General features: G+C 35.1%; 3 protein-coding genes across 4 annotated transcripts; 1 reads left to right on the top strand and 2 right to left on the bottom strand.

Moving 5' to 3' along the window:
- The first annotated feature begins 2,931 nt into the window (after positions 1 to 2,931).
- Positions 2,932 to 3,813, top strand: LOC140818662 (pectinesterase inhibitor 3-like). Its single transcript, XM_073178705.1, has one exon. The coding sequence runs from the start codon at positions 3,050 to 3,052 to the stop codon at positions 3,614 to 3,616; it is 567 nt and encodes a 188-aa protein (XP_073034806.1). The 5' UTR covers positions 2,932 to 3,049; the 3' UTR covers positions 3,617 to 3,813.
- Positions 3,814 to 6,511: 2,698 nt separating this feature from the next.
- On the bottom strand, positions 6,512 to 7,124 carry LOC140817804 (3-oxoacyl-[acyl-carrier-protein] synthase II, chloroplastic-like). The gene is made up of 3 exons (XM_073177592.1): positions 7,008 to 7,124; positions 6,729 to 6,782; positions 6,512 to 6,646 (listed from the first exon to the last, which is right to left on the bottom strand). Exons 1-3 carry the CDS (start codon positions 7,122 to 7,124, stop codon positions 6,512 to 6,514), a joined length of 306 nt encoding a protein of 101 aa, XP_073033693.1.
- Positions 7,125 to 17,743: 10,619 nt separating this feature from the next.
- Positions 17,744 to 20,839, bottom strand: LOC140818543 (uncharacterized). 2 transcript variants are annotated; one of them, XM_073178537.1, is made up of 7 exons: positions 20,410 to 20,535; positions 20,095 to 20,171; positions 19,709 to 19,802; positions 18,649 to 18,767; positions 18,439 to 18,546; positions 18,145 to 18,243; positions 17,744 to 18,058 (listed from the first exon to the last, which is right to left on the bottom strand). In XM_073178537.1, exons 2-7 carry the CDS (start codon positions 20,158 to 20,160, stop codon positions 18,002 to 18,004), a joined length of 543 nt encoding a protein of 180 aa, XP_073034638.1. In that variant the 5' UTR covers positions 20,161 to 20,171; positions 20,410 to 20,535; the 3' UTR covers positions 17,744 to 18,001. The 2 variants fall into 2 exon arrangements, with proteins under 2 accessions (XP_073034638.1, XP_073034637.1); XM_073178536.1 differs by lacking the exon at positions 20,095 to 20,171 and having other exon boundaries at positions 20,410 to 20,839.
- Between the last annotated feature and the right edge of the window lie 305 nt (positions 20,840 to 21,144).

The following is a 21,144-nucleotide window of genomic DNA, read 5'->3' as shown; positions in this document are numbered from 1 at the left end:
GACTTCTTACTCTCAAATACAAATATGTCACAAATGAATTCTTCGTTCAATTGGTTGGAAAATAAGTTATCGGCATGTGTTTTCTTTTATCAATTTGGCTTGCATAAATCTTTTTCAAGAAGAAACAAAATATCGGAGAATTCAGAATTTAATCAAGAAGGAAAGCTTGTGATGTGAATCTGGTTACCCAAGAAAACTAAACACGAACTAGACATAGTCGCGCCCTCGATTCAATGAACAACATTATTTCTTTAACTACTGATATTTAATCTTTGATAATAGGTAACATATATTTGCCTCTAAATCACACGGTTTAGTAACAAATAACACAAATAAACAATCGAATTCAAACGAATCTTCAAAAAACTCGTATTTGACAATTCGTGTGAAAAACAATCGACAAACGTCACAAAGTTATTAAACTTTATTAAGTTTGATTTTAGGAACACGCAAAGGTGTAAAACAAAGCCAAAGCTTTTGGAGAGAAAATCCTCAATTTCATTCAATAATTTGTTCAATAACGTTTACAGCCTGTTTAAATATAAAAATGATAATAAAATACAAGAAAAATCGTAAGTTAGGGTTTTCATATTGAATTTTGTACTGCGGCACAATGGGGCAGGGATTTCTGGGCACTGGGGTACGTTGTCCTCGCACAAAGACGCGCTGGGACGTGGATTTTCATCCGCTGGGGCGTGCCTGTCTCGGCCCTTGGCGTTGGGGTGGGTAAAAATATCCGCTGCACGCTGTCCTCGGTCTAGCATGCTGGGGCGCGTGTTTCTGGCTGCTAGGGCGAGTCCTGGCTGCCTTCCGGGATCATTTCAATCGAATTCCTTTTTGATCGACACGTCTTCGTGAAACGCTTCATTGGAATACTTCAATCGTTCAAATGGGCTTAATTCTTTATCTTTAATCATCATCAAGCTGGTACGATTGAGACAACACATGTGCGAATCTCTTCGGAAATTTAGTTTGCAACACCCGATCAGATTCATATCATACTTGTCATACTGATCTATTTATAGACTTCATCTGCAACATCATATAACTCATATATATGTTTCTAAATACAGATGTCATTGTTGCTACGTCATCGTCATTTCTAACAGATTCTGGTGGCGCACATGAATTCTGACATTCTGTTGGGAATCAGTGACTGTTAGTTCAGAAAAATTTATATGATATTTCAGTTGGGTTTTGATTCTTAACCATTGTGTCATACTGATATTCTTCAGAGAATGTTTGGATTTGTGTTGACTGATCGACTGATGTTAACTGCTATCATTTGGGCTCCATCAGTTGTCCTTAAATCAGTTTTCCTATCAGTTTCCCTTTTCCTTACACTATCAATTTGGGTTGGTACTCGGGTGGTCTTTTTAGAAAATGTTTGCTCATGAATATTCAATTTTCTTCTTGAATTCAATTAAGTTAGTCTCGGTAATTATCTGTTGTACCAGCAGCCTTGTTCAGTAATCAAAACTAAAATGTTTTAACAAATGATATTTTGTATTGTTTTATGATATTTGAGTATCAATTGTTTTAGATTTGGCACAAATGATAATATTTTGAATATAAAATTAGAACAACTTTATGAATATCAACATTTGCCTAACATATTTAGGTACTCAAAAATCATATTTTACTGTCAATCTGAAACGGTTGGTAGTCAAATCTGAAACGGTTGGTACTCATATATAATATCTTAGTATCATATTTTCGATTTTTTGTATCGATTTCCATCCAAAAAGAAAAAATGTGTCATTAATATCAATATTTGTTATACATGTTTTGGTATTAAAAAATAATATATTAATATCATAACTGAAACAACTGTTAATCATATATGTACCATATTTTTTTATTTTGTAACGATTTTCATATAAAAAAAGACACGTGAGCTCACATATTACAAACACATAATTTTTGGGACAGAAATTAAATGTAAATTAAAAGATTGTGGTGAATATTTACAACAAATTTACCACTATAACAATGGGTACTGCGACTTTAATTTGTGCGGAAATACATGAATGAGTCCTTCGGCAGAAAAATTAGGTAGGAGTTAATGGTTGTTGACAAATGCCGACACTGCATAAGCCAACCCTTGCATACTACCACTGTACTGCTGCAACCAAGCCCACCTCTGCATTTACTGTAATGGAACCTATATTGTTATTATTAATATATTTTTAAATAAAAAATCTGTAATGTTATTCAATTTTTATCAATAAATTTCTCAAAACTATTATTTCCTTAAATTAAAACTTTGCAAGTAAATATCTTGGATAAAAACTTAGTATTAATCAATCTTTAATTTGGTCCAAATTTACCGCAATATTTGGTTATGGAATAAAGTCGCACAACTTCTTGTTTGAATCAGATTCCGATCAAGATTTGTATATTATCTTGAATTTTTTGGTTCAGCTTTATTATATTTATCGTGAAAGTAACACGGTTTTTGATGCATCGGCTACTTTTGACCATAGATAGATTGTCCATACTATTTTATCTTTCAAAGAAAAAGTGGAAAAAGGAAAAGTTAATTTATTAAAGGAGAAATTGTATTTTTTTGTTGTTGTTTATTTCATTATTATATCATTATCTTATAGTTTTAGTAATTTATCTTTTAATTTTTGAGAATTTTAATGATTATTTATCGACAGTTCTTATATAACATTGTTTATATTACTGTCATATTGATGTCACGTGAGCTTCATATAAAAAAATATTGTTAAAAAAAACTAACTAACTAAGACTAAAAGTTGATTATATAAAAATTGAAAACATGAAAAAAAATACACGTGAACAAAGTTACAATTTTCTCATTTGTTAAATAATTTAAAATATATAAAAAAATTGAGATTTTTTATTTTAGTTTTTGAAAAAATATTTAATTTTATTGTCATGAATTAGAAATATAAAATGAAGCCTAACCTTCCTACCAAAAAACAAAGGTCCAAACTCTTCAACTACCATAAGAATCTCCGAACCGCCGCGGCTAACGCCGTCCGCCGACAGTGGCATTGTCTACTGAAACCTTCAGCCCACCATGGCAACAACCCTCGATCTCTCATTCTCCATCCTCCTCCTCCTCATCCTCCTCCTCTCACCGCTACTTCAGACAACCCAAGCAGACAAAAACGACCTAGTCCGCTCCTCCTGCGTCCACGCCAGCTACCCCGACATCTGCCTGCGGACCCTCTCCTCCTACGGCGGCTCCGCCAGCACCCCCCGCGACCTCGCTCTGGCGGCGGTGAGGGTGAGCATCGCCCGCGTGCGAAGGGCCTCTGATTTCCTCTCCAACCTGAAGGGCATCGCGAGAAGAGAGCGTGGAGCCCTCACCGACTGCGTGGAGCAGATGGGGGACTCCGTGGAGGAGCTGAGCAAGACTCTCTCGGCCCTGAAGAACCTCCGCCGCGGCGGAGATTTCCGGTGGCAGATGAGCAATGCGGAGACGTGGGTCAGCGCCGCGTTGAGCAACGAGGAAACTTGCCTCGACGGATTCAAGGATATCAGCGGACATGTACGCTCCGACGTGCGGCGGAGCATGACGAACGTGGCCAGAGTTACCAGTAATGCGCTGTATCTCATCAACCTTCTCGACGGAAGACGATAATCGCCGGTGAAATTCTCTGCTCTTTAAAATATTGTCGGAAGATAAGAGTTTATATATTATATTATGTACGGAATCTGGAACTCTAGTGTGTTAATGTTTCTGTTATAAGGTTTTATAATATCAACGTGATATTTTGATATATAATTTAGTGTACAAATTTCGTATCATATTTCTTAATAGTTATTTTATAAATTTTTCTTATAATTTTATAATAAGTTTACCTATTAATTTTAATAAATGACTCCATTTATTTATGTAATCAAGTTCATCTATTTAATTTCATTAACACAAAATTGTTATAAGACCATCTCAAAAGTGATTTTGTGACACAGATCTTGATCCGATCTCAATAACGAAAAAAATATAATATTTTAATAAAAAAATAATATTTTTCACTTTAAAACCGTCTCAATCTACAATAAGTACTCTCTGATTAAATAGTTAACTTAATAATATAAATAAGTTACTAAATTGATATCAAAGGTAAAAATATTCCTTCTAAATAGATAGCAGGACATATATACTAAATTTAATTATTTGAAGTTTTGAACTATCAAATTCGCATCACAAATGATCAATTAATGTATTTCGTGGCGCGATTAGAGCCCATTTATCTTTCTCGCGTAATATTTGGGTGAACATTCCTTGAAATGTGTTATTTTTACCTAGACAAGATTCATTTTTACTGTGCTTCAATTGTATCTTGGATTAGTGCACTCAAATTATCAACTTGTGCATTATCATGTATGTAGCTATCTATATAAGCAGGCAAATGTTTTCTTTCTCTAATAACATTTGCAAACAGTGATTGAAAATTCCAAATGCATGTTCTACAAGACTCTTTACCACTTTTAATGAAAGAAAGGAGTAGTCCCATGGCCTCAGCCCTCCACAGTTATGTACAATCTACGATAAATTCTATGCTACACCGAGCGTACAAGCAAACTCTATGGTGCCGGTATGAGAAACTTACATGCAACATTGTTATTTCTCAACTCAAGAACCGAAACATTAGAGGTATGGATCGGAGCAAGTAAAATCGAAGAGTCGTGGCCGGCAAACCCGAATGAATTAGACGACGCCACTTTGATGTTCAGTCTATCATTCGTTGCTCCGATCAGCATGTTTGGATCCTATATCAGTAAACGACCTTATTTTCTTACAAAATACATAATGGTTCAACTGAAAAACACTATTGTAAGTGCTTTCTTGGTCAATGACAAATCCTATGTACGCTCATGCTACAAACAGACCAAAACAAGTGCTTTCGATCATGGTTCACTCCTATTCAAAAGCAAGAAATGTTAGAGCATAGGATACCGATTTTCGTGCATGATTTTACATGCACAATGATCAATAAATGCAATCGAATCTCAACTTCTCTGTTGTTATATGTATGGGAGGTCTAACAGAAACACTTGTTTTTTTTGCTGTATATGATGTAATGATAGATAAGAAGTATTTGTAGCAAACAAGTTAAGGATCTTCAGATGACAACAACATGCTATACAAGACAGTTATTCATTGCTCGTTGAGGGGTGGTTGGGGACTCACCACGCCTTCATCTGGGATTTTCAAATTTGAGATTTGGATGAACCCAGCCGCTTGGAATCGCCTACGAAAAGATCTATATATATTGTAATATTGAATTATTTCTTCAAACATAGTAAATCAGTCAATCACATTTACATGCACCATTAATAAATGACAACCAGGGAATCAAGACCCTCGCTCCCACTCCAAATTCATGTAAGCTATTAAAAAATTCGCTAAAATTGCTTCGCACCTTGTAGAAATGATCATGTGATGCAAGGTACCTGCACAGTTGTAACAGCTTCCACAGCACCTGATGCTCCAAGTAGCTTCCTTATCATAGATATTTACGTGGAGTCAGGGACGGATCCAGGAATAAGAGTTGGGGTGGGCTTGAACTCAATATGATAAGTTATATATTATTAAAAAAAATACATTATATCGTTCAACGAAATTGTGCTTTACGGAATTTTGAAACATAAAATTCATCAATAATAGAATTTACATCAATATGTTTAGCTAAATCTCGTTCAATATAGAGTGTCAAACAATCGGCAAGAAAGTCATCCTCCATTTTATTGCGAAGTGCCGTCTTCACATGCTTCATTGCTGAAAAAGCCCGTTCAACAGTGGCAGTAGACACAGATAATGTCAAAACAAGATGAATCAATCTAGTCAACATAACATAAACACTTGACCGTCCACTCTCGGTCAATTGCTGACACAACTCAACAAGTGTAGAAACCTTTAAATTCTGCATCACATCGAGTTTATAAATGTATCAATTCATACTTCAAAACAACAATTTCTTGATCTGTGAAATTTCCAGGATAAAACTTCTTCGCAAGCTTGCAAATATCATCACTGTTAAATGAGTCAAATGAATTTTTAGGATATAAAGCTATACTAAGAGAAAGAAGTTTCACCGATGACTCATTGAACCGAGTATTTAACTCCATCAAAATGAAATCTATTGCTGCATTATAAACATCAAAGTGGTAATGATGTTCTATTAAATAAACCGTCGCTAATTAAAACCGCCGATCCACCTTTTTTTTATTTTTTAATAATGTAGCGACGGTTTTAGCAATAACCGTCGCTAATAATTGCGACGGTTTTTGATAAAACTGTCGCCGATCCACATCGGCGACAGGTTTACTAAAACCGTCGCACAAGTAGCGACGGTTATCAAAAACCGTCGCTAAATAAAAAAATGGGCTGGGCTTCAGCCCAGTATAGCCCTAGCGTAGATCCGTCTCTGCGTGGAGTTCACTTTCAACTGCACAGAAGCCGAATTAGTTGCGTAATGAAGGGAAAAAAATGGTAATGAAATGCATGAGCGTCGCTTTAAATGAAATTTTTTCAGGGAACCTCACGATTCTTCCCAAAACAATGAACAAGGGCTCGATACTCCTCAAAATCGCCAGATCGAGCGGATGTTGCATTTGCATTAACATAATTCACATCTTCCTTAGATACACCTGAATTAGGTAGAGCCTGCTCTATGCATAGAATGACACCAAACGGCAAAAAAAAGATTAGCAACTGAGGCTTTCATGTCACTCCCTTTATCACACACCCTTTTGAAATAAACATAAGCGGCCACGTGCATTGAGATTCCCGACTTCTTGCACTGCATTCATGAATTTCTAGGCTATCAAAAAACAAGGAATGCATTTTGGATGAGGCTCTATCATGTGATAAGCATCGCAAGTAAAGCTTCAACCAACGAACACAGCATAGATTGTTGCACCTCTATTATGCAAATCCACGGACAGATGATATGAAATGTTATTTCGAAGGGGAAAAAAGTAGCTAAAACAGGAAAGCCATGTGCTTTGTTGACAAACCTACGAACTTTTGAACCAAATGGAGTTTTAAAATCCTTAACATGTTCAAGTTCCTCCCGAAGCAATACACCATCCCTTTCTCCCAAAACAAATCCATCACGACTCTGTGAATGACCAAAAGTCATGTCATAGGAACCGGTGAAACTTGAGATTAAAGAATAATTGGACTTTAAATAGCTTTTTAATCATTAGCTTCCATATATAAGACTCTTTAGATCGTGTTTCTTCCTATGAACATTCTCCATTAACTGTTATTCACATAAACAAATCAAACCGTCATCATACTAGTTCTGCATAGAATATTATGTCATCCAAGCTCGGAAATCAAGCACTAAAATTGTGAATGATGACTAAACCACCCTTATTTTACTTTTAGATTGAAAAATGGAGTACATTATTTGTCTGTTCAAGTTATTTACTAAAGTCACAAGGATCCTTTTTACGCCTTCATATCGTTTTAGTAGTTGTTACCTGATACGACTTTTGACTGAACAATTTGTTAGAGAAAATGCTAATAACAGTAGCGTAGAAATAAACTCGTGAAGACAACGCAGTAACTGAAACAAGTGTACTGTTTACAATATGAGCATCGCAAGGAAAAACCAATCCAAACCGAGGCCTGTAGCATGTACAGTTTCCTTAAAACAGGTTTGTACCCCTCCTGTATGTGCTTCGAGGTTACAACGGACGTCTGTTTCTCAGGATACATCGGACAGACCCACAGCAATGTTGCACAAATCAATACGCAGGCGAACGAGATAGCACCTGAATTTTATCAGTGGAGAATGCAGGAACAGAAGAGCAGCAAGCAAGCAGGAGCAGAAAGCATAGATGTGGGAGAAAGTGAATTTCGGTGTGTCTTCAGGCCTTGGCACATCTCTTATTTATACATGCTGATAGCAGCCATACAAAAGGCCAAAGGTTGTCATCAAGAGGCAGCCGAAGCACCAAAGGTTTCCATGAATAGGGCAGCCGAAACACCAAAAGTCAGGTCATGTGAAAGGTCTCAAGAGCATGTGAAAGGTCTCTTCCGAATTTATTTACTTTTTTTGCAAAAGGTGGCTTAGAATAGATATGCGATTTTTGCCTTGATCACTCCGATATTCAACGCACCCAGGTCGCGCTCGTATATTTGTACACAAGTCAAGCCTTTTTCAGTTCAAATCGGGCTCATGATTTGCACCCCTGCGCCGACGCGAGCGAGAGAGAACCTCTTGACCAATCATTGTTACACTTCCATAAAGTTTAACATGATATAAAATCATCTATACTACTTTATATTTTCGATGTAGGACAAACTCACATTCCCAAATTTCTATTCACTCACATAGAAAGCTCATAAACCTCACAACCCAATGCATTTAATCCAACAATCCCCCACATGAATGGAAATTGAAAGTTATACGAAAGGATTTTCTGATAAAATTCAACATTTGAGTCTTGCATAGGATATGTATGTATTACCCTTTGAACCTTTCTTGTGAAAGCATATTAATTCACTCGTTGACAGTAGATGTGATGTCTTTGAACTGTACAACTGTTTGTCTGAATTGAGATATACTTCACACATTACTCTTCTTGATACTATTTAGTATCATGATTGTGTTCGTTTTGACCATTAACACATTCCTGGTTCTGCAAGAGGGTCTAGAATTGAGCCCTACAATTCCTTCAAAGAGGCCAACTTCTCTATCACATAGATGATTCTATATTGCTTCTCATCAGAATCATTAAAATTCGTAAACTTATCCTCAACATTCACTGTTTCATAATAGGAAAGGACTAAGGATAACCCCTACAATGATTTTCCAAATTAATGTGATTAGGTTGTCCCATTGAACCTAGTTCTTAGGATCTCCAGTCAGTGTATGTTGGGTTTTCCTTCGCACCAATTTATTCTATAGGCTTAACCCACAGTCCATTTGACGACTTCGCAACTCTTTGTTCAATCATTTGGTTAGCGGAGCCGCTATATTATCCTTTGACTTTATGTAATCAAGAGAGATAACTCCAGTTGAGAGTAGATGTTATTGGTATTGTATCTACGACGTATATGTCTAGAATTACCATTATACATATTTTTTTTGTGTCCTTCCAATCGTAGATTGGTTATCACAATGTATACATATAGCCATCACATGTTTTGCCCATCCTAGAACATCTTCTAAGAATTGACGGAGCCATTCACCCTCTTCAGCACATTTGTCGAGAGCTATAAACTCGGATTTCATCGTGGATCTGGCTATTACAGTTTTTTTTGAAGATTTACACGCAATTTTTTGCACCTCTTAAAATGAATACATATCCACTTATAGATTTTGAGACTTTCATATTAGATATTCAATTAGCATCACTGTCTCCTTCAATAACAACATTATATCTGGTATAGTGTAGCCCATGATCACATGAGTACCTTAAGTATCTTAGCAATCTGATAATTTCTTTTTAGTGTTCAACTCCTGGATTACTCATGAATATATTCAATTTGCTTACCGCATAGGCTATGTCTAGTCTTGTACAACTCATCAAGTAATCAAAGGAATCGAGAGTATTCTAATTGAGACATACTCTCACTTTGATTCTTTGATAGATGATGACTGGTATCTATCGGGTTTTTAGCCAATGCAGATTCATCCTTATTGAATTTCTCAAGTAATTATGTCCGACTTAGAACTAGCCTTTCTGATGTTCTATGAATTTTAATTCCAAGGATTATATCGGCTAAGCCCAAATCTTGAGTTCAATAACTTCTTGATGAATTTGATCATCTTATCATTACTACCAATGATAAGTATTTCATCTACGTAAAGACATAAAATGACATATCCAGTTTCAATGTTTTTTATGTATACACATTTTTCACATACTGAATTTAAATCCACTTTCTATCATGGCTTTATCAAATTTTCCATGTTATTGCTTTGGTGCTTGTTTTAAGCCATATAGAGACTTCACCAGTTTCCAAACCTTATTTCTTGCCCAGTCGCATAAAATCCCCCAGGTTATTCCATTTAAATTTCCTCCTCTAAATCTCCATTTAGAAAAATTGTCTTTACGTCCGTTTGGTGTACTTCAAGATTTGACAAGGTGACAATCACGAGTATCGCATGAATAAAGGTTATTCTCGATACACGAGAATATGTGTCAAAGTAATCAAGCCCTTCACGTTGATGGTAACATTTGATTATCAATATGGCTTTATACTTATCTATGGTTTCATCTGATTTCATTTTTATTTTGAAAATCTATTACAGCCATGTAGTTTGCTTCTCGGAGGAAGATTCACTTATTCCCATGTATGGTTTTGTAGAATGGATTCCATTTCGGAATTGATAGCCTCTTTCCGTAGAGGTCCCTCAGATGAACTCATTGCTTCCTTGAAGCTTTGAGATTCACTTTCCATCATGAAAGTGATGAAATCTGAACCAAAAGATTTATCAGTCCTAGCTTTCTTGCTACGTCTATGTTCAATATGTTGATCAAGATTTTGTTTTTTTTAATTGCCTCATATAATCTTTTGGATGAACTTGATTTTTCCTTATATTTGCATGGAAACATGTGTTCAAAGAACGAAGCATTTCTTGATTCCATTATTGTATTCTTGTGAATATTACACTACCAAAAAGAAGTTATCAGAGCGGTTTATTTGACCTGTAGGTGCGGTTTTCCACTGCTCCTACAAATACGGCAACGATTTCCCAAGCGTACTTGTTGCCACCGTTGCTAGGGACAATTAGAACAAAAGAACAAAGCGGTGGTAAATGTTATCATCACTACACTAAAAGGTTAGTTTTGCCCCGGTTAGAAACCCTAATCATATATGCTCAGCTGGAGCGTTTAAGTAAACCTATCTGAATTCTTCATATCAGGTACAAGCATGACCCAATCTTGCAAATGAAGATGTTGAATCTGTAGCCAACCGAGCGTGAGACATGGATATGGCAACAGTTTTTAAGCCGAGGCTGAAGGTGAAACCTAGGAGCTGTTTACGAAACAACTTCTGTTTGCAAGTATTCGGAGCGGATATTAACCACTCATAAATGTGGGCTGCAAGAGTGCTTCTCTACACCGCTTCTACATGCGTGCATGGGGAGCGGTTTCGTAACTGTTCTTAAAAGTCATATTCCGAAGCAGTTTTGTGACCACACTTAAATGTTGTAATTTAGGAATGGTTAAAAATCTGCTCCTAGAAATCATGAGTCCGAACCAATCGACCATTGCATTAGCTTGCAATTCAACAAATTGATTATTTTCTGTTCCAAAAATTTTATAATCAATAATTTTAATTTTTCATCCAATCCACTCGAGATCGGAAATAGATTTTTTAAAAAAAATATTGTATTTCCTTCTAAAATAAATCATTTCATAACTCAATATAATAAATAGATGAAATAAACAATGACATTCTGTCATAAAAAAATGTATATAATCCTTACGAAATCATTATCAACCAACATAACATACCAGTCAACTAAAAATCCAAATATTCTTTTCCAAAATTATAATTGCTACTATTCGGTTTCTCTCATGGAGGAGATCTACGGATACTTTCTTGAGCATTTGAAGTAAAACCCATATATTGTTGCATGATTTCTGACATAACACCTTCCAACTGCAAAAGAAAGGGGATTTTAAGTCATGAATTTATACAAGTAATTTTAAAAAATAATTCGTTAATATCAAACATGCTAATACATGTCACGGCAATGTTTCGGGCCCTCGAGATCCCCCAGCAGTTCCGACCATCTTACATTTCATAATATGGGTAAATTTTTGTAATTATTGTTCCTGCATCCGCCCCATCGATTGTTTCATCTCAGATTGCCTTTGTGCTTCACGTGCTTCCGTTTCTGCTTGTAGTCGTGCTTCTCTCTACTTCTTTTGCCTCTATTTCTTCCTTCCATTGTGCTTCTCGTGCTACCTCTTTGGCTTCCATATCCTTTATTTTTTCTTCCATTTCCTTGAACTTTTCTGTAACATCCGAAGTTGCGTCATATCCTTGGAAATGGCTACGCTTATATTGCTCAAGAAAAACTTGGCTAGACAATGTATTAGCTCCTAAATATCAAACTCGCCCAGAATGCTCAGGCCCGAACACCTTGCTGCATAGAAGATAATTAGTATCATAAAATTTATAACTTTAGCAAAATAAACAATGTGCATTACTGAAATGCTTGTCATGCACTTGTCTTGGATCTATCCCTCCGGTATGGTGGAATAGAAATCAACTCAAATCTTGCCTTAAAATTAAGAAAAGCAAAGAATATGAATTTGTCCATTGCAAGTCTATCCTAATGAATATAATTGATCAAAAGGATATGCAGATTATAATTAAGGAACAACTGGACCTTGGTTTGATCAAAGCAATAATTTCACCATATAGCAGTCCAGTTTTTCTAGTAAGAAATCATGGTGAGATAAAACTATGAAACCCCATATTGTTTATTAATTATCAAGAATTAATAAAATTCTGGAGTTTGATGGGTATTTTATACCTAGTAGAGAACACTTGGTTAGTTTCATACGCAATGCCAAGATATTCTCTAAGTTTGATTGTAAGTCCGGATTTTGTCAAGTTCGGATGCATGAAGAAAGCAAGAAATTCACAGCTTTCTCCACTCCGCAAGGAAACTATATTTGGGAAGTATTACCAATGAGATTGGCTAATTCACCCCAGATATTTCAAAGAAAAATAGATAATCTATTTAAAGATTATTTTAAGTTTATGTTTGTCTATATTGATGATGTTTTAATCGCATCCAAAGATATGGAAGAACATATTAAGAATCTAGAGACTTTCTCTGATGTTTGTAAAAAAGAAGGACTGATTCTATCAGAAAAGAAAATAGTCATTACCACAGGAAAGATTGAATTCCTCGGAATAGAAATCGATGAGTCAGGAATAAGTTTACAAGATCATTTAGTAGAAAATGTGCAAAATTTTCCAAACAAGTTGAAAGAAAAGAAACAACTTCAAAGTATTCTAGGAGTTGTTAATTTTGCTGGGATGTTTATAAAAAACCTAGCAAAATACAGGAAAGTCTTCAGTGCATTACTGAAAAAAGATGCAAAATTTATATGGACAAAAGAAAACACCCAAGGACTCAGTCAACTAAAGGAAATTTGTAAAAATCTTTCGAAAATGGCTATTACTCAGGATGAAGATGATATGGTATTATATCCAGATGCCAGTGATCATTGGTGGGCAGCAGTGATTACTAAGCTCACATCCGACAGAGAAAAACCATGTAGATATTGTAGTGGTTTATTCTCAGATACAGAAGCCATAAGATGGCATATCAATGAGGATGAATTTTATGCAGTAAAAAGGGCTTTTGAAAAATGGTCATTATTTTTACTTGCAAAGAAATTTACTTCGAAAGTTGATAATACACAGGTGAAAGTTTTTCTGAGAAACAGGATTGAATCCAAACCAGAAAAAGCTAGACTTTTGAGATGGCAAGCTTTATGTCAAAATTGTATTTTTGATATAATTATCATTAAATCTCGCGAAAATATTCTTGGAGATTTTCTAACAAGAGATGAACATCTTTGATATTGATGCTATTATCAAGATGCAGAAGCATTTTAGGGAACACCTTGAAATGTTTCAAACCGAGTTCAACAAGTTAGCATTGAACGCAGAAATTGCGGGAAGGCTTCAACAAACGGATAAGAGAATTGTCTCTGACCGAATCACATGATGTTTACAGACATATACTCAGTTATGGTCTGTGACGCAAATGCCTATCCTCCAAGGCATCGAGAAGCCATTGGTTTCACGAATGGAGAGTTTTTGAGTACATGACTCTATACCTGGAGCAAGAGATTCAAATACCCCTAGCACAAGTGTTAAGTTGGGATCATCTTTTGATGAGTCAGCCAAAAAAAATTTGAAACTCCAGATTCCAATCTCGAGTCTTCAAGTCAACCCTTCACCTCAGGGATTGAAGAGAGAGAGATCAACCTTAGACCCAATACTGACAGGAGCAAAACTAAGGTTGGTATTAATGAAGTTGTAATTTCTCCATTCCAGGTTTACCAACAGACTTGGGAAAAATTAAATACAAGAATTGGCATCAACCCAGCTATGATTCAAGTTGATGTTGCAGGTAAATATTCTAGGGTATGGATGAAACAAAATTCATATCCAAAGGAAGTCAAATCTTTGTATGAATTTGGGGCTCTTGCCTCGGTTTATACTACTTCACCCAGCTTCTCGGAGATTTCAGCATTACCAAAGTGGATACAAGAAGCGGTGCATGAAACTTGGACAAACAATGATCATTTATCCAGGGGAGATATTCTGGAGTTGTATTTTTTCATTACAGCACCAGAACCAGCAGGTAAAGACTCATACGAAGCCTTTCATTTTATCAAGCTAAGGAAGCCAGACATGAATATCCAGAAATTCATCAATGATCTTCCTACAAACGAAACACCCCTAGTTTCTTCATTTAATGAAGATGGCATATATACTAGGAGAGCATGGGGAGTTTGGGTTTGTCTGACAGAGATGGACAAAGTCAAGTATCTATTTAAGCTTTATCAAAATTCAGTAAATATATCTTTCTTGTTGAATACAATTACATGAAAAACAACGAGCTTTGCAGAAGATCTGTTCGAAAAGAAAAGAAATCTTCTGTGGAATAGCAAGCTGCCGGCAAGTAAGAACACCCGCCGGAAACTCTGTAATATGACACATGTGGGAAGATGGTCGGAGAACATCTGTCCAGAATGCCAGAAACAGTAATAACCAAAGTTTGGTAAAGAATCAAGCCGAGATTTGATCAGAAACACTTTAGCGACACTAGTACAAGTAGGGAAGGACAACAATCACGATTTCCTCGAGGATACAGAAAGCCAAAGATTCTCCGACAAAGCTAAAGGGGACATGTGATCATGCCACTAAGGAAAGGGCCATTATGTAAGTGGAATACAAAGACCACCAATAATCGGTGGTAAATGACAAAAAACATTGGATTCCCTATCTTTAAATATAAAGAAAATCCAATAAATAGACAAGGAACTTTAACCCAAAAAATCATCTATAAAAGAAGTTAAAAATGGGTTAAAAGAAAACACACAAGAAATAAAACGAAATTTGGAAACAAAGAAATATATGCAATATATCTCAAAGTTTCCAAACGAATGATTAAAGCAATAAGAAAGAAGCTGGAACCTCTTAGATATAAACATAAATATCTAAAATATTTAGGAAAAGAGATTTCAGTCGATATAATCCAGACGTATATCCACTGGTTATGCCAAGAGATAAAAGCAGAAGAATAAGCCATTGCTAGATTAATGATCTAGAAGAGGGACCACTCAACCACTACAGAAAGTGGCCCACAAGCTAGCTGTAAAGGTTCATCAACAATTGAAGTCCGTGTTTCAAATTCGAATGAGTCTTCTATAAATAAGTAGGAAGAAGGAAGTTGAGATCATCGAACATTTCCTCAATTTGTTTCAAAAATAAGTTGTAATATTTTCTTTTCAAGTTTATGTGTTTTGTAAGTTCAGCTACTGAACAAGTTTCTCCTCCTCTACAGGAGGTTACTATGTAATAATAAATGTTTGTGTTTGAATAAAGAAATCTTTTTCTCTAGCCCCTCTCATGTATTATTTTCAAAATTTTATCTTTTACTATACATCCTAAGGTAGGAAACGAATTAGGGTTGTGCCAAGTGCTGCTGAAGAAATCTGCGTCAGAAACCATCGGTTGCGATTATATGGTTGGACTGTGAGGAGCAGTTTGTAAAACTCAGTGGATATAACCTGGTGGTATTCCGGTCAAAGAGGTAAAAGATTTAATTTATTATACGAAAGCATGATGGGCCTTTTATAAATAAAAAAATCGATTATTTAAACATGATATATAGGCTGGAAACCTTCAGCTATATCTTGAGGCTATATATCTTTAAGAACATGCTCGATAAGTATAACAATGTCACGTATCAAAATCAATGAATTAAGGATGTCTTTGAAATTTTTTAGTAAAATGAGGATTTTAAACAAAGAAAAAAGGGGATGTGGAGTGAGGAGAAAGTTGATAATGAGAATGGGGAGTAAAAGCAAATTTGTCCTTTTATTAATTACGCTTTTTTGCAATCTATGTGGATAGGATACGTGGAGGGGTAAATCTAGATGTTTTTTATTTGCGGGAGAGAAAATTAAATTTTCAAAATAATCCATTATTATGAAGTTAAAAATATTGCAAATAATAGCATTTAATATTTATCCACAAAATAATAGTAATAATAACAATATTTACCATGATTAATAATAAATATCTTGAATTATTAAAAAAAGAGATGAAAGAAAAATAAGAATAAGGAAATTTTTATTTATTTTTTATCTTTGTTTTTTTCATTTTTGATTCTCTATATTTTTAAAAACGGGTTTTAATCATATATCTTTCATTTTTTTAGATGTTTTGATAATTTATTTTGCAATTTTCGTCATTTTTCTATAGAAGTGCTTACAATACACATCTGACACGTTTCTAATTTCTTTTCTAGCCAAGTATGAGAGATTACCATTTGATTTACCAAAGAAAAATTACTAGCAGATTATCAAAATATTCAGGTATCAAAAACAATTCAACGCCATATCAATGTCAAATCAAACGACACGTGGAAATAAATTAAAATTACAAAAAAAATAGGTATAACAAATTAAAACCGAAATTTTGAAAGAAATAAAAAACAACCCAAAACCATAAAGAAATAGTCCTGACCAAATTTGCAATGTTCCCAATAAATACCAGTGTTCTAAAAAGCTCGCTTAAGCCCCGCTTAAGCTCGCTTAAGCTTGAAGCTTGGCAAAAACGTCCCGCTTCGGAGAAAGCGGAAAAAAGCGGTCAAACTGTAGTTTGACCGAATTAAGCATAATTAAGGTGTTTAATTAAGCGTGTTTAACCACAATTGATCGCATCTATTAATTTTTTTTATTTTGAAGGTATATTTTTTTATTTTAAAATAATAAATTAGGTTTATAATTTAGATGTTTATTTTTTAATTTTAATTATGATTAAGCATGTCTGATAATGATTTGACAAATATTTAACATTTTTAATGTGTTTTAGTTGCAAAAACAAATTAAGATTGTAATTTTGATATTTTATGATTTTATAAATATGAGAATTAATGCATCAGACATAAAATTTATCATATTTATGTATTATTTTATCTATTTATTGGTTTGAGATAATTACAATTACACTGAATATAAAAAACGCTTTTTCACGCTTAAGCATGTGCTAATCTCGCTTAAGCTTGAAAAGTTTGGAGCTCGACATCCGCGCTTCGGGGCGCTTCACGCTTTTTAGAACCTTGATAAATACTGAGGCAAAAATGCAAAGAATATAATCTTTACTTGCTACATTTATTCATATGCATGATAACAATTATTTCAATAAGCATTACACCAATTAAAGTCTAGAAGAGAGATATTTAATAATATAATCCAGATTTAGCACAAATTGAAAGCAAAACAAGCCGTCTCACCGATTATGATCCGTGAGATGGTCTCACATAATACCCACTCTTAAGTAATTAACAAGCCTTCATAAATTTTAAAAAAAAAGTATTCAATTTTTAATAAATTTGCCGTGGCCAGATATTTTGTGTTCTATTATCAGCAATTAACATTATGATTTATGTTATCGATTGAGCCCCGACGATAATTATTTGCTTGGATTTCGAAACAATGGTATTTAAATTGAGGCAAAAATATTTTGAACTAGATTCAAACAGAATTATTTACGCAATAATTTGTGATATACAGGTGAATTATGAAATATTCATTATAACAATTCTTGAATACTTTTAAAACTCAAACAAGCTCCCAAGCTCGAGTCAACTTCGAGATGTTGCTCGATTGAATGCGAATGGGCATGCAAGAGTCTACCAACCCCCATTCAGTCGGTTTTTGAGGCTGGGTTCGAGAAGAAGTACCCACATACGAGTCAGAATTTGAAAAAGAAAAACACGGGCCACGCTTAATCAGCTGATGCTGGTGCTTGAAGGTTCTGCTCTTCAATCAAAGCTTGAACTCTCTGCGAGAAATTCTAAATTATTGGCATGTGATAGAGAGAGAAAAAAAAAGCCAACAAAACATGCACCTTTTGTAATCCCAACTAACCTTTACTGAACTGCTAACTTCCTCCAGTTTTTGCAAAATTGTCGTATCACCAAGCTGAGAAAAATAATCAAACCCCGGTGATTTTGTAGGTGGGGACATCTGCAAAATGCAATGTAAATTTTAGACAAAAGATGTATGCGATTATGGAGGAAGGCTTGCCAGGATGAGAGAAATGTAAGCGATAATGCAGCGAACTTGTCTAGTGATCAGAGTTCACTGATTTTGCAAAGCTGATACTGATGCAAATTCAAATTAGTTGCCAGTGAAGTTCATTATATAAGGATTTCGGCGTACCAGAGCAACCGTTGAATGACCGATTCTTGGAGTTGAAACTTCTTCAATGGCGGAAGCTTGTCTGGCGAAAAATTCGTCTCTCATGTTAGATAATTGCGAGAGAACAACCTGGAGGAGGTAAAGCCAGAAAGGATGTAGAAAAAGTTGCTTAACTTTAGACAAGGTCAAGCAAGTAATTCTCAGTGAGGATGATTCGACGATAACTAATACCTTTCTGAAAGCAAGAGGATTGGTAACACCTTGGATTTTAACATCATCACTTGCAGGCCTCCGCACTCCAACGCTCTCTATTCTGACCGAGTATACGCCAAACAGGGACTGAAGGTACCCTGGTAAAGTACAGAGTTTGTAACAACTTACACATGATGAGAGCAAGGGCTTTCCAGCTGGCTCAGGAAAACGCAAGGCAATTTCTCCCTTAGAAACATTTCATAATACGGCATAAACGCTGGGAAAACCTCATAAAGGACCAAGTTGTAAACTTACATATCATTTGCTTTTCAAAATTACTGTTTGGTTCAAGAATGATACACCTATCAACTGGAGTGGATTGCTCTGGCTACAACTTTAAATACGATCCCAAAGAGACACCAAGGCAACGTTTGTGTTTCCGAGAAATATATTCATTATTTTGGAAACATATTCCAACATATCACGCCCACCTTATTAAAACTCTTTCCGAAAAATACACCTCTCCCACGTTTTCATTCCATCCATGATCATTATTTTAAATTCTAACTTTCCACCGCTTTAAAAATAAATTTGTATTGTATTATATCTATCTCAAGCCACTTTACATTGAAATAAAAGAAACTGGTATATTATTAAATAACTAAATACACAAGACAATTTGACATGACATAATGTACACATGATAAACTACCTCTTTCACGAAATATGACCAACATATATCAGTGCATCACATTTTGCAGTCTCGCTTATCGTATATTTCCAAAATTTACAGGAACACCAGAAACACATTCAAACATTACCCAAGTGTCAAAACCATTGAGTGGTGTTAGACTGTTATATCAAACTTCAATTAGCTTCACAAGAAATGAAGTCAAAACAGTAACGCTCAATCAACTCACATCAAAAGGTTAAAGGCAATTTGTGATTTTCACCAGTTGTGATGAAAAAGCCAAATCAATGGAATCACACCATCTTTGATCCACCAATTTAAATGCATTTTCAAGACCCAAACAGTAAATATGGGAAAAACTCGTTTACTTGTCCAAAAAAAGGAAATAAATGTACGGGCAAGATTTACCTTGTTCAATTACAACATCTGCCACAGAAGGCAGTAGGACGTACTTCTCTTTCTCCAAAAACCCGAAACATGGAAATGCCACTGGCTTCCTTACCTGAGTCACAGTACGTAATGAAAAATAGAAACACAAAAATAAAGCAATGCTATGAATCATGTAAAACTATGAGGGCTGCTGGTTGATAAACCTTATCCCCTCCTATTTTCTTTTACACATGCATTCAATAAACAACCAAAAGCTGAGTGCCTTGTGGTCCTTGTCAGAATCTTGAATAATTTTCAATCAAATGAAACGAGTAAAGCAATCCAAAGTAAATAAGCATAATAGTGTAGCAGGAGACATAAGGTGGCAAGATGTTTCTCAAACGAAAATATGAGAATGTAGTTACTTTCAAAGATAGATTTCCCCTCAAAGTGTATCCAACCGACCTCATATTCCACCGCCAAATTGACATCGATACCAGGCCTACAGCATCAATAAGATCGACTTTGCTTAAACCAGACGAGTACTTGAGTACCATTGTCCTAATGATGTATGATTGCAAATGAAATTTGTGCTCTCACGCATGTTCTAGTGTATCATTCAGTATATCCAAACTCAGAGACAAATTAGCATAAAAAATTACATCATTCATAAAGCTACCATACATTCAACGCAATAAAGTTCAAAACTTCAGAAAGAACAAAGAATGATAGCGAATTACTTTATAAACAATGGCATTGGGAGTGACATAGAGTTTCCTGGAGCGGACATCTCTACGTAAAATGTACCTCCGCAGGGGCAAATAAATGAGCATAAAAAAGCCAAAGCCCCAAGCAAGTACCAACAGCAACGAGTACAAAACCCAGTAAGCCGTCTGATAATTCACGAAATTCTCCTCGGATTCTTCAAAAGACGCCGCGTAAAGAACCGGATCCTGGTCATCAATGTCGATATCCGCTTCGTGCAGTAACAAACCCCGCTCCAGACGGTCGATTTCAGCCACCCCATCTCCCGATTCCATGGGAAAAAAGCTGGCAATTTGTATAGTTTACCCCGAATGTGAATTAATCTGAGGATTTGCGCAGCCAATTGAACGGAATGGGAGTAGTGTAGTGTAAATATGTATTTGGTACCGTATGAAAAGAGTATCAATGTAATAATAAATAAAGTATGGATAACATATCATAAAATTGTTTTAAAAAAATAAAAATTTATGGTAAAAAATAAAAATCTCAAACTCTCAAAATTTACTAAACTACACACTTTATAATATTTTTCTCTCTACTCAATTGTGATTTTCTTCACAAATGAGAGATCTATTTATAGAAAATCTTTACAAATAATCCAAAAATAAATTCATCATCACACACTAATTTTCAATATTTACAACTCTTATTTTCAACATTTAAATATTCAACATTCAAATATTCAATACACATATTTTAAATATTATTTT

The sequence above is a fragment of the Primulina eburnea genome, chromosome 17, assembly GCF_022965805.1.
Source record: "Primulina eburnea isolate SZY01 chromosome 17, ASM2296580v1, whole genome shotgun sequence".
In the NCBI taxonomy this organism is placed as follows: domain Eukaryota; kingdom Viridiplantae; phylum Streptophyta; class Magnoliopsida; order Lamiales; family Gesneriaceae; genus Primulina; species Primulina eburnea.
The sequence above is the reverse complement of the archived record's forward strand: the minus strand, read 5'-3'. Positions and strand labels throughout refer to the sequence as shown.